Below are 12,247 nucleotides of genomic sequence, written 5' to 3' on the forward strand. Positions count from 1 at the left end.
TTCAGTACTGGCAGTGCATTTCGGAACGCAGCCGTGGAACAGGCCTTATGCAGGATTTACATCGCGTCCGATGTTCGACGTACGGCGTCCGATATCCAATAGGAGAATAGCTTTCTAATATAGAATTGAATTCTCTATTGGAAAGCTATTCTTTTATTGGATATCGAACGTCATACGTCGGACATCGGACGCGGTGTGAATCCTGCATTAATAGCGGTTTGGTTCAATTCCGGCTCTTTCGCGACCACACTGCTAGGTGTCGCTGCGATCGGTCACAACTGCTGGATGCGCGATGAGTTGCCGATTGCCGCGCCACTTTCATGATCGCAAACAGTCGGCAAGCGAGAAGGCAAACAGCTGATCCTGTTTCTACGGTGCCGCTCCTAGGAGCACATGTCCGCGAAATAATTACGCACGATATCGCAACTCTCTCGTGTCAGACTAGGCGTGCAAGCGACGGTGCGGAATCAAGGTACGTAATCGTGCCGAAGAAACGCCGGCGACAGCGCCCGTATCCGTGTTCGCGTGCGATGAGTAGCCGGCGATAACCGGCGGATCTATCGCCCACCCCCGTCGCCGTCGTCGTCGCTGTTACCGTCGTCGCCCTTGCCGCGGGAAAACATGGCCGACCGCGATAGCGCGTCCGAGAGTGACTCAAGCTCGATCGACGGTGGACCTATCATCATGATGCCGCCGTCGCCGGTAACGCGCGAGCAGCTGCAGAAGCGCATCGAGTCGCTGCAGCAGCACAACCGCGTGCTCAAGGTCGAGCTGGAGACGTACAAGTTGCGCGTCAAGGCCCTGCAAGAGGAGAATCGCGGCCTGCGTCAAGCTTCTGTCATAATAGTGAGTAGTTCTTTTTTTCCGTCTTCTTCATCGTTTGTCCTTTGATTCCTTTGTCGCGAAACTTGGGTAAATCAAGTTCCTCTACTTCTTGACGGGAATGCAATAGACCTGTGTACTTGAATATTCGATCGAAATATTGAACATATTTTATATTATTTTGTGTTTTCAGGAAAATTTTATTGTATTGAGTGTAAATCTTCTACTGTATGGTTCACGTTCTATATTTACAGCAAGCTAAAGCTGAACAGGAAGAGGAGTTCATAAGCAACACTTTGCTGAAGAAAATCCAGGCCCTTAAGAAGGAAAAGGAAACTTTGGCTCATCATTATGAACAAGAGGAGGAGTGTCTGACCAACGACCTCTCGAGGAAACTGAATCAGCTGCGGCAAGAAAAGTGTAGACTGGAGCAGACATTGGAGCAGGAGCAAGAGTGTTTGGTGAACAAATTGATGAGAAAGATTGAGAAGCTGGAAGCAGAAACGTTGGCTAAGCAAAGCAATCTGGAACAGTTGCGACGTGAGAAGGTAGAATTGGAGAATACATTGGAGCAGGAGCAGGAAGCGTTAGTCAACAAACTGTGGAAGAGAATGGATAAGCTGGAGGCGGAAAAGAGGATGCTGCAGATAAAATTGGACCAGCCGGTCTCAGATCCAACATCCCCCAGGGAGATCAGCAATGGCGACACTGCCACAAACCTGAGCACGCACATTCAAACCCTGAGAAGCGAAGTTGCCAGATTAAGGCACACTCTACTGATCTCTCAGCAAGAACGTGAGCAATATTACTTATTAATCTCCAAGTTTAAATTTATTATTTGTTTATTAGTAGAGTTTTCAGCTTTTCTTTAGGTTCAGAAATTTTTTTTAACAAAGGTTCTAAGATATACAATCAAATGCAAAAATGAGAAACAAAAAGGTCTATAAGAGCTAAATGCAGAATTTTATTGATTAATAAAAGTATGATAAAGGTTGTGTCTCACATAAAAGTATTATTATGTAAAAACCGCAACAAATAACAAACGTTTCGATCCATCTTCGGATCCTTCTCAATGTAAAAAATATAAAACAAATTTTGATGTTTATGTTCATTTTGTATTGTGAAAATACCACTTAAACTCGAAATTTTTAACTGATTGTTCTCTAGATACTGAGAAAATGCAGCGATATGTTAACGAGGAGAAGCAAATACGCGAGGAGAATCTGAGACTGCAGAGAAAGTTGCAGCTAGAAGTGGAGCGTCGAGAGGCCTTGTGCAGACATCTGTCAGAGTCCGAATCCAGGTTCGTGTTGATCCACGCTAAGCTTATGCTGTTGCACCCGATAAGTTCAACAACACGAGCTGTATCGGTATCCCGAATTGCACTTGTAACGCCTTTTCACGGTACTCTTTTTTTTTTCGACGCTGTTTTTTTCTTTGACGTAATTATTTTGACAACTCTAATCTGAATGAAAGACATTTGTTCGATCTCACAGACAACTTGATGATGATTTTCGCAGCTTGGAGATGGAGGAAGAACGGCACTACAACGAAATCGTGATGTCCGGCGGGAACATAAGAACTCGTACGGTGTCCAGCCCCGTGCCCTACAATCCTTCGCCTAGTTCCTCGAGGCCATTAAGCCCAGGTAAGTCCCTCTAAATCTAAATATGTACAACTATCTAAGAATAGTATAGCTATGACAGTAGAACGTATCTGAATAATAATGCATTGATTAAAATGGAAATAATTAAAATAATCGTATAGTGAAGTAATATATTTAGTTTTACACAATTAAGTGTTACACATTTAGTGTTACACAAATAAAATCGATAAACGTACATATAAGTAGAAACTAATGCTACCTCTGAGTGCACGTTCAGTGTGATTGTTGGATTGAGCGCGCATTTTATCGATAGGTGTTAACGTGCTAGGTTCAGCGTCCAGAGAGAGCTTTAGCGCGAATCGATGCTATGCCTGCGGCCAGCCGAGCGCTCTTCCGTTCGCGAGCTCATCGCCACCCTCAGCGGTAAACTATCATGTAGGGAAATCGTCGTTAATGCTAGAAACTAATTGACTACATAGAAACCTGTATATAAACGTCACATATATCATAATTCGACTGAAAAATTTCAGTCTAACTTTAAATAAAAATCTGAGTATCTCACACGAGACAAGTTTCAGGTAACAACTATTAATATAGACCTTAGACTTGTGTACTCGAGATATATTTGAAGGAATACGAAGTCTGTTAAGCTTCGTCCTTAATACCAGATTCCTCAATTAGCGCCTAGCATTATGAACGATCGTGAGACGCTTTCTCACACTCTGACAAATCGCGATTCATTACGTTCATTCGCGAACGTTTGCCAACAGGGGCACATCGTGGCGCCGTCCAATAGACGTACATCGGATCGCTTCGTCAAACCGGCTATTCCGCCCACTATCGTGAGTCCAGGTGGTCCGCCAACCATCGCTAATATAGTGAGTGCCGCCGCCGCTGCCGCCGTCACCACCGCGGGATCGCCCATGGACATCGCGAAAACATAAATCATCGACGGGGCTCTACAGAAATCCTTCTTATGTAGTCGCGCAAGGTACTTCTCTAAATGGTGCGTCCCAGCTAGGACACCAGAAGTCGCCCAAGTTCGGTCGGCACTTCGTCGACAATTCTTCGCGAACGATTATCCCCGTTCGTTAACTACTACAGCTCTAATGTAACACGGGCTACAGCTAAAACACATGGGACTTAATTAACCCGATGAATTGCAGATAGAATTAAACAACGCATTCGCAGAGCCTCTCTTCGTCGTCGGGGTGGTTTTTCTTTACGCCGCCTCGGCGCGACGATTCCTTGTATGATGCCTGAAGTACCATTCAGACGAGCTCTTTATCGTACGCAATTATATCATTTGAGTGTTCTACATAAAAGAAACATTGACATGTTGCTTCCATGTTCCAAGTAACCATAGTAATAAATGTTGAACGAACGCTGAGGGACAGCTACACGGTAGGCAAATGCAAATTTGCTCCGTATTCTTACGTGCGCTAAGAACATAACGAAAGTAACTAGGGTGTAGTTTTCGCGGTGTCCCCACTTTAACAGATACGCATTTGTTTAGCTTTGAGCCTGAGTAATCACTTTAGCACACGCGATACCGAGGCAGCAGCGTTATTCTACTGGAGGAAGGTTTCGTTGGTTCTTTCAGCAAAAGATTGTCGCGAACAGTAAAATGTGGAAACTGATTAAGCCAGACTCCTGAGATATCAGAGACTGGAGCGTTTAAGAGTCCTAATTGTTCGAGAATTGTGAATCGCAAAAATCTGCAGATTTAAGGCCCTAAAGCTTCAAGGATTCAGCGACTCTATGATACCGAAATCAAAGGTCTCGTGAATTCAAAGACTCTAGATTATGCACTCAGATAGCTTGAACCTATACTAGCCCAAGACTTTACGACTCGAAAATTTGAGAACTCAAGTATGTGGTATCTGCTAACATTTATGCTGCAATTCTAAGCAGAATCGTAAGTCTCGTAACTTGTAAAATTCGTACGAAAATTCGTAAGAACTTATGAGTAGATTTACAAATCTATGCAATATCATATGTCGTACAATTCTACTTTGTTTCTACTCTGTAGTCGTATCTACGATTTCATGTAATTTACAATATTAACAAATGATTGTACGACATATGATATTGCATAGACTTGTAAATCTACTCATAAGTTCTGACGAATTTTACGAGAACAAATTACGAGACTTACGATTCTGCTTAGAATTGTAGCATTAATGTTACATTTGAAATTAAAAATATTTCGTGGTATCTTAATTGCACTGATTCTGGAAAATTAATTGTGAACCTAAGAATAGAAACCTAAGAATTTCGTAGATTCCACCGATTTTCCTCGAGTCTTCATAAATTTTACGAACTCTGTATCTTCTTTGCTAGAATTTTCGAGTCTCGAAATCTTGGATCGCCAACACCTACAGAGCACGACACATCGGAATTTTGGTCTCTCTAATCTTAGATCTCTTAATGTTAGAAAATCTTGGGATTTAGAATCTTGAAGCTTTGATGTGTTGGAGCCACGAAGCCTTGGCATCTTAATATCGAAAAGTTAAATGTAGCGGATGAGAGACATATATTATGTATTACGTTGAACAGTTTGTTTGCTAATAAATTGTTTTATATATCAACAATATTTACGCAATAGTTCGAGACTATTGCTGTCTATTGTGTTACATCGAAATCGGTCTTTGAAACTTCGTAGTTTCAGTTCTTACGGAACGTTCTTGCGGATAATCACGGTTCTTGCAAATACATTCGGAAACTCGGAAGTCAAACCTATTTCATAAGGCTACCTCGACATCTGTTTCCTGAATCTTTGCAACTAGACAGCCTTGCTTGAAAACCGTGGAATCTGGAAGTTTTGTATCCTGAAAGTTTGAGAAACGATAGAAGCATGAGTGAATCACATACGTTTTTTGTTTGAAGATTCCTGCTACTTTTCTACATCAGTTACGGAGTGGATTACGATGCGAAGAGTGAAATGATGACGAGAAAATGCATTTTATAAGTAATTTTTGCTCACGAAAAGCTTAAAATTTACCAGTGATCTCGCAGTTCTTGATTTCGTGATGCAACGTGGCTGATGTAAACATTGAGAATATTGTTTGTCAAACAGGTGTATTATATATGGACGATACACACGAATCCGGTCAAAGTGTATTATGTTATGTCGAAAACGGTATATAGATATAAATATATAGACAGTCGTATATATACATACATATATATATATATATATATATATATATATATATATATATATATATTATAGAATTTTATTATAACATCAAGTTCTCTCATCAATAATTATAATACGCAAATATGCTTCACAGCTGCATAGTATGTATTTTACTCAAGCTTTTATGAAATACAGTCACGTTTTTGCTATTATGTACCGCGTTTGCTCCTTTCCTGCGAGTTCTGTGACGTTAATATCGATATTCGAACATGTTATTTTTGTAAAATTAGGGCTTTTGCACGTAGAAAAATTTTAACCGTAACCGTAAGGTCGTAAAAAAACTGACCAATCACAGTCGATTATTTCTCGAACGCAAGGAGAATAATCAACTTTGATTGGTCAGTTTTCTTACGACTTTACGGTTAAAATTTTTCTACGTGCAAGGGTCTTTATTGGTAAGGTTTTCTATATCTATTTTAACTCTAATGACATCGTGATTGCGTTATTATTCCTTTCACATATTCACAACTGCATCTTGGGCATGTTATTCGCCTACTTCAATTTGTTTATACATCTAAGAATCTAATATTATTTAGTTTTATGATATTAATATCAATGTAACAATTATCTTCATAATTTAAACTGCATTGCATGAAGCGCCTCGACGATAATCTCGTTATCTGCAAAATACTGTCGATAACAAAATTGTCGGAAATCTACGGCCGTCCGAGCTAAGATGTTATCGACTGTATTCCACGAATAGCGGAGAAGAGAACCTTTCGAGTTCACATGCCTCATCAATGCATGTGCTAAAGGTGTCAAAGAATAGTACCTGCTGATCAGTGTGTCTTTTGAAACGTTGGGGACCGACGTTATTTTATTCAAAATACTTTAAGCATCTCGCAAGTAAGTCTCGCATTTTCCAAAATGGAAGCTCAATTGATTTTATGTATGCTCTTTGATCTCGTCAATAACTACAATCTATGTATTTACAGCAAGTAAACAAACCTATTGTAAGAGTCCCCATTGCTGAATTCGAAATTGCTTGTTTTACGCACAAGTATTGCAAAAGTGAAATATTATTTGTGAAACAACGTCAACCGTTGAAATTGTAATAACAAGATACAATGAATTCTTACACGAAGAAGAACGAAGAGGTGTTGTCAGAAGTTCTTGATCTGTTCCTTTTGCCGGATTACAATGTTGTGTCGACCACCTACTTAGATCATTTGCTGGGCCATATTGCAGAGAACACAAAAAATTGTAAGAAAAGAATATATTACTTTGATATCTTGTTACACTTGTATATGCCTTTTAACCTTATTTTGCAGGTGCTACAGTTGATTATGAATACTGTGAGGTTTTTCAGAAGTGGATACCAAAGGCTTTGGCAATATGGGAATCGGGGCAGATGGTTTCACAACCTGTGATCACATTCACATTGAAGCTTGTAGGGATTATCTCCCGATATGAGCTACGATATCACTACTGGCAATGTCAGAACGTATATAACAGACTTTGCATAACTTTAAATTTAAACAAAGAGGACTTGCCTGCCTCCATTAAAATGGCATATACTACAATGCTGTCAGATTTGATTGTTCACCGAAGTGGTAGACAATGGGTGGTACAGTCTGGTAAAGATTTGGCAAAATTATAATGCATGTCAATTGACCTCCATTAAATAATATTAAGTTATAGTGTCTAAGAATAGTTCTTGTTGAAAATAATTAAAGTACACACATTTTTTCTGTATTAATTATTTTATTTATATTTAAACTCAAGGTGCATGGAGGAATATTGTAAATTGTGCTCATTGGAATCATACAATGTACGTGACAAGGGAGAGCCAGAAATTCCTGTGGACGTTACTCTTGTATGAAAATAAGAACGTCGAGGCCTGTAAAGAGATTATCCTTGCTATCGCTGCACCACTCATAAAGAATTCTTTAGACACACAGATGCATGAGGGATTGGAAGAGATATACTTTGAACAAAACAAGCTGCTGTGTTCTACATTGGATTTGTTGACAAACATTTTAGAGAACACGCTGTTTGCAAGTCTGGATAACAGCATTCCCGAATTGCTCGAGGAACTTATCGATCTTGACAAGAGAGTGAAAGCACTGTTTGAAGCATGCATCAGCACCAGGTTCCTCCATCATGTGCACAAGTTGCTACTACTATCGTTGTTCCTGAAGCTAAGACGAGGTATCAAAGAAGACACCGAAGTGATCGATCTCGACAACTGGCAACAGTTCCGCAATGGTTTATGCTACAGCTCTATGATGTTACTGTCGAAGAAGCACATTGTAGAACTGATCAAGACTTACAAGTTGTCTATGATATATTGGAAGAAACTGCGCGCGTTGCGGCAATTCTCCCCACCGGAGCTGTATAAATTTGAACACCAAGCTATAGCTTTAATGGTAAGTCAGTTTACTTATCACACTGTGTACAATGAGTTACCTGTATTCCTCCACATATTTTGATGACATTGAAAGCACAATTACTTTTATTTGTTAACAGATATTACCATTGTGCGTATGTATAAAGAAGAGTCATATACATCACGACTTCTTGGATATGTTTCTTAACAAACTCTTTGAGGTAACGTGCACCACTGTGCAGAGAATGGCTTACCATATAAGAGACATCATACGGAGAGAGAATCTTCCCATAGAGCAGATTTGTAAAGTGTCTATTGATATGTTGCTGGAAATATTGGATATAATGGATAGAGTGAGTACATATATATCGGAAAAACACGAATTACGAACACAAAAGAGTAGAGATAATAAAGATAGATTGATTGTGAAATTAAAAATATTGTTATTCAAATTATTTATATTTACGTAATATGATTATCTTACGATCTTGAAAGTTAATAAATTTAGCTAGAAATATATTTTCCTCTTTTTTTCAGGACATAGTGGTAATCACTTTCCAAGCCCTGTGTTATGTCTTGAAAAGTTACATGCCAGACGTGCACGAGGAGACGAAGAATCGTGTGTCGTCGGAAGCGAACAGCACACCTACTTCGGAACATCCGCGGAAGCTCGTATATAAATCGATTCTGCAAGATGATCCTATCGTCGACAACCCTATACTGCTGGCATCATTGCTGGACGGTTTGGCCGTCATGACGGAGAAATTTAAGCTGAAGTGGCAAGAATGCGTAGAAACGATATGTATATTATCTCTCGCGCAAGAGATCCTGAAACATCCCGGGATACTGATGATGGTAAGTTAATATTTGCGGGTGAAACGTCGCAAACCATCTACTCTTCGCTACAGTCGATATTACTTCTAACAAACCCTCGAACTTTATGTAGATTTGCGTGAAGGCATTGAAGCTCTGCGAACTTGCCATCCATAACTTTATGCCACCCAACTTGGCGTTGCTGGTGGACTCGGATAGCCACATGAACGAAATAGGGCCTACGCTCTTCAAGAGGCTACATGATCCCAATTGGGAAGTGAGAGACAGCGTTCTCGAAGTTCTGAACACTATCGCGACGATTTCCGAAGACAGTGAGTAAATCAATCTACAACACAACACTGCAAAGATATTGTAATTAATATATATATAGTGATATGGTAATTTATTTACTTTTTACTTTCAAATATAACTCACTTTCCAGTATAACTATTGATGTGAATAACATATTTTGGCAAACATTAATCATTGTTTCTTTCGCAGAGTATCCAGCATACCAAGGCTTTCTGGTGGTTAACCGATTTCCAGAAGTGGCAGTCGAGATGGCCAAAACGGATGCTGAGAGTTACGTGCGAGCGTCAGCGTTGACGTTCATCGCGACCACCGTGCGTATCGGTAAACTATGGGAACAACAGCTATCGCGGGTGAATTTAACCGTATGTATATTTACGCATTACTCATACATCTTCTGGATACCGCCAAAGTTCAAAGGACAGTTATGTGAATCAATTGTTTCACAGGAAATTGCGATTTATCTACTTAAGAACGAGAGCGAAGCGATAGTCAGAAGAGAGTCTGTGAATCTAATGAAAGAGTTGTACGTTCATCGGAAATGGTCGTACGTAGAATTCTTGTGCGTAGTCGCTTAATAGTCAATGGTATTCGGCAGTAATTCGTTTGATTAATTCGCAGAAAGGAAGTTATCGATTCGATGTTGCAAGCCATGTCTGTGGCGGCCGTATTTGACTTGCACTGGGAAGTAAAGACGAACGCGTTGACTTTCTGGGATCACTTCGTCAAGTCCCACTTAACGGATCAGGGAATGCTCGATGACTCCTTCCCGAACGTGACGTTCTCGAAGGAGCACAGGAAGATCGTATCGTTGAATGAGGCGGAAATCAAGCGGAGGCTGAATAAAGCTCTGGACGAGCTGGCTAGGCAAGGTTGCCTAGGCGTAAGTAAACATCAGGATTTAGAGAACTGTAATCTTGTATAGTTTTAAAGCTTCTGACATTTTTAAGGTCCCTTGCATTGCCTTTTTGATGACGTCAGAAGCGAGAAAATGCATGCTAAAAATTCTTGCGAAATACGTTGAAATAAAAATATATATCCGTAAAGTAACATTTGCAATCGATTAAACAAATTTATAAGATATTCCGTACACTCCCCTTTTGCTCTAACAATTAAATTACAATAATTTATTGTAAATTAATCTGAATGCAAAGAAACAGATTAAAAAGATGAAGTATATGTCACGTTAATTTACGACAAATTATTGATTATTAAAGCAAAAGAGGAATGCACGAAATATTTCACAAATTTATTTAATCGATTGCAAGTATCACTTTATAGATATATCTTTTGATTTCAACTTATTTCGCAAAAATGTTTAGCATGTATTTTCTCGTTTCTGACGTCATTAAAAAGAGATAGACAATACGCGGGGCTATAAGCCTTAATTTTATATTTTAAAAAGCTATTTAATTTTATATTTTTAAAAGCTTTTAACTCTTTCAGGACGGGGGTTGCTCGGGGAGATAATTATAGGGAAATACATATTTTATGGGTTTTTGAAGTCGTTGAACCCGAATCTAAACTTAGATTTTTAAAATTCTGTAATCCAAGATGGCGGGCCCAATATGGTGGAAAAAATGATAAATAATATAAATATCACTCAATTTCCGTGAAATTTGAACTATAGAACTTTTTAAAGATACTTTTTTGATAACTAAAATCGAATATTTGAAATTCAAAATGCCGACCAAGGAACAAAATTTTTAGATCCGACCTGATCACATCTGCTCATTTGTGCTCATCCTTGCGAAAATGGTTCGTATATCGAAATCAGTCAAGATTTTCACTAATTCAAATTTAGAGAGTTTGAAGTTCCATGGAAATTGAGTCATATTTACATAATTTGGCATCTTGAAACTCGCCATATTTGATCCGCCATTTTGAATTTTACATTTTTTTTTTTTACTTCAAATTTGGAAAGAGCACCCCAAAAAACTCCTACATACCAATTTTTGTGAATATCAGATCGATAGTTTCTGAAATACACGCATGAAGGCCGTAGAGTATTAAAAGACATCTCCAGTCCTGAAAGGGATAAGAAGTTTTTAATTTTATATTTTTAAAAGCTTTTAAAAAGCTTTTAATTTATGCAATATAGCACTTGGAATGAATAGCAATGATCCAAGCGCAACGCCGATTACAAGAAGTTCACTTTCAGGTACTTCTGGTCACTCTGAAGGACGATAGCGATTTCGAAGTGTGCAAAGCGTCCGCAACGATAATCGGCAAGTTGAAGTCCTGCTTGCTCAAGTACAAGCTGGACGAACCGTCGCCAGCGGAACCGTTTCCGGAGAACAGTGCGACATACGATACCACCTACGTCAAGGTGACACAATCGATGTCTTCACCTATCAGCGGAAAAACGCAAAACTCCTCCTCGCACATCATCGACGAGATCGTTAACGCAAACGACGCTAATTTGTTGGCAATGATTTACAAGAGCTCTTTGAACATGGACGGCGAGACGACAACGACGAAAAAGGAGGAAAAGGACGAGGAAGAGAAAAAGAAGATACTTCGTTACATCCCGTTCGTGAAGCGTCAGGACTTTCTTCGCGCGATTTTCAACTCCGACATCGAGAATTATATCGAGGAAAGGAATCGCTGGCTGAAAACATATACCAACAGTTTCGAATCGATCCTCGATGACATTCTGACGATGTACAAGAAGAAAGATGTCAATTCAATGGACTGCTACTAAAAATTGGCTACCGATGTCCTCCTACGTGTGCCTTAAACTTTATATCCTGTTTAGCGCATTATTTGCATTCCTTTTTTATCGAAAGATCGTTGAACGTTGATAATTTAGTCACAAATATAGTACTTATATTTAGTATGAGCATCGAAATTGACTTTGGAATAGTTAATTTCGTACGAGCTTTGAATCAAATCTTTGTAAATGTAGCATTAAATATGTACATGTATATAATAAGAAATACTGTATTCGACCGCCATTGTTTCCAAAAGTCATGATAAAATTTCCAAATTACACAAATCCTCTTAGGACCTTATCTGTCAGTGTATTTGATGTTTTCTATGTAAAGATCAAAAACACCGATTTTCAAATCCCATTTGTTCTTTGTAGCTGCTTATTTCAATCATTTTGTAGTCATTTTGTAATTTTGTTATAATTGTTTCACCTGGCAATTATTTTATTTTCTTG

The 12,247-nt window shown here is 39.1% G+C and overlaps 2 protein-coding genes across 5 annotated transcripts; both read left to right on the top strand.

Moving 5' to 3' along the window:
* The first annotated feature begins 316 nt into the window (after nucleotides 1-316).
* Nucleotides 317-5,024, top strand: LOC116852131 (coiled-coil domain-containing protein 6). 4 transcript variants are annotated; one of them, XM_032832168.1, is made up of 6 exons: nucleotides 317-846; nucleotides 1,077-1,617; nucleotides 1,990-2,125; nucleotides 2,319-2,470; nucleotides 2,742-2,851; nucleotides 3,199-5,024. In XM_032832168.1, the coding sequence occupies exons 1-6, from the start codon at nucleotides 622-624 to the stop codon at nucleotides 3,370-3,372; spliced, it is 1,338 nt and encodes a 445-aa protein (XP_032688059.1). In that variant the 5' UTR covers nucleotides 317-621; the 3' UTR covers nucleotides 3,373-5,024. The 4 variants fall into 4 exon arrangements, with proteins under 4 accessions (XP_032688059.1, XP_032688060.1, XP_032688062.1 ...); XM_032832169.1 differs by having other exon boundaries at nucleotides 2,757-2,851; XM_032832171.1 differs by having other exon boundaries at nucleotides 2,343-2,470; nucleotides 2,757-2,851.
* Nucleotides 5,025-6,211: 1,187 nt separating this feature from the next.
* Nucleotides 6,212-12,032, top strand: LOC116852135. Its single transcript, XM_032832185.1, has 11 exons — nucleotides 6,212-6,476; nucleotides 6,566-6,833; nucleotides 6,902-7,207; nucleotides 7,356-7,999; nucleotides 8,100-8,312; nucleotides 8,497-8,814; nucleotides 8,906-9,104; nucleotides 9,274-9,446; nucleotides 9,531-9,628; nucleotides 9,703-9,964; nucleotides 11,243-12,032. The coding sequence occupies exons 2-11, from the start codon at nucleotides 6,698-6,700 to the stop codon at nucleotides 11,783-11,785; spliced, it is 2,892 nt and encodes a 963-aa protein (XP_032688076.1). The 5' UTR covers nucleotides 6,212-6,476; nucleotides 6,566-6,697; the 3' UTR covers nucleotides 11,786-12,032.
* The last annotated feature ends 215 nt before the right edge of the window (nucleotides 12,033-12,247 follow it).

This window comes from Odontomachus brunneus, unplaced genomic scaffold (assembly GCF_010583005.1).
Source record: "Odontomachus brunneus isolate Ranch 3 - 2012 unplaced genomic scaffold, Obru_v1 Obru_scaffold_203, whole genome shotgun sequence".
NCBI classification, from domain to species: domain Eukaryota; kingdom Metazoa; phylum Arthropoda; class Insecta; order Hymenoptera; family Formicidae; genus Odontomachus; species Odontomachus brunneus.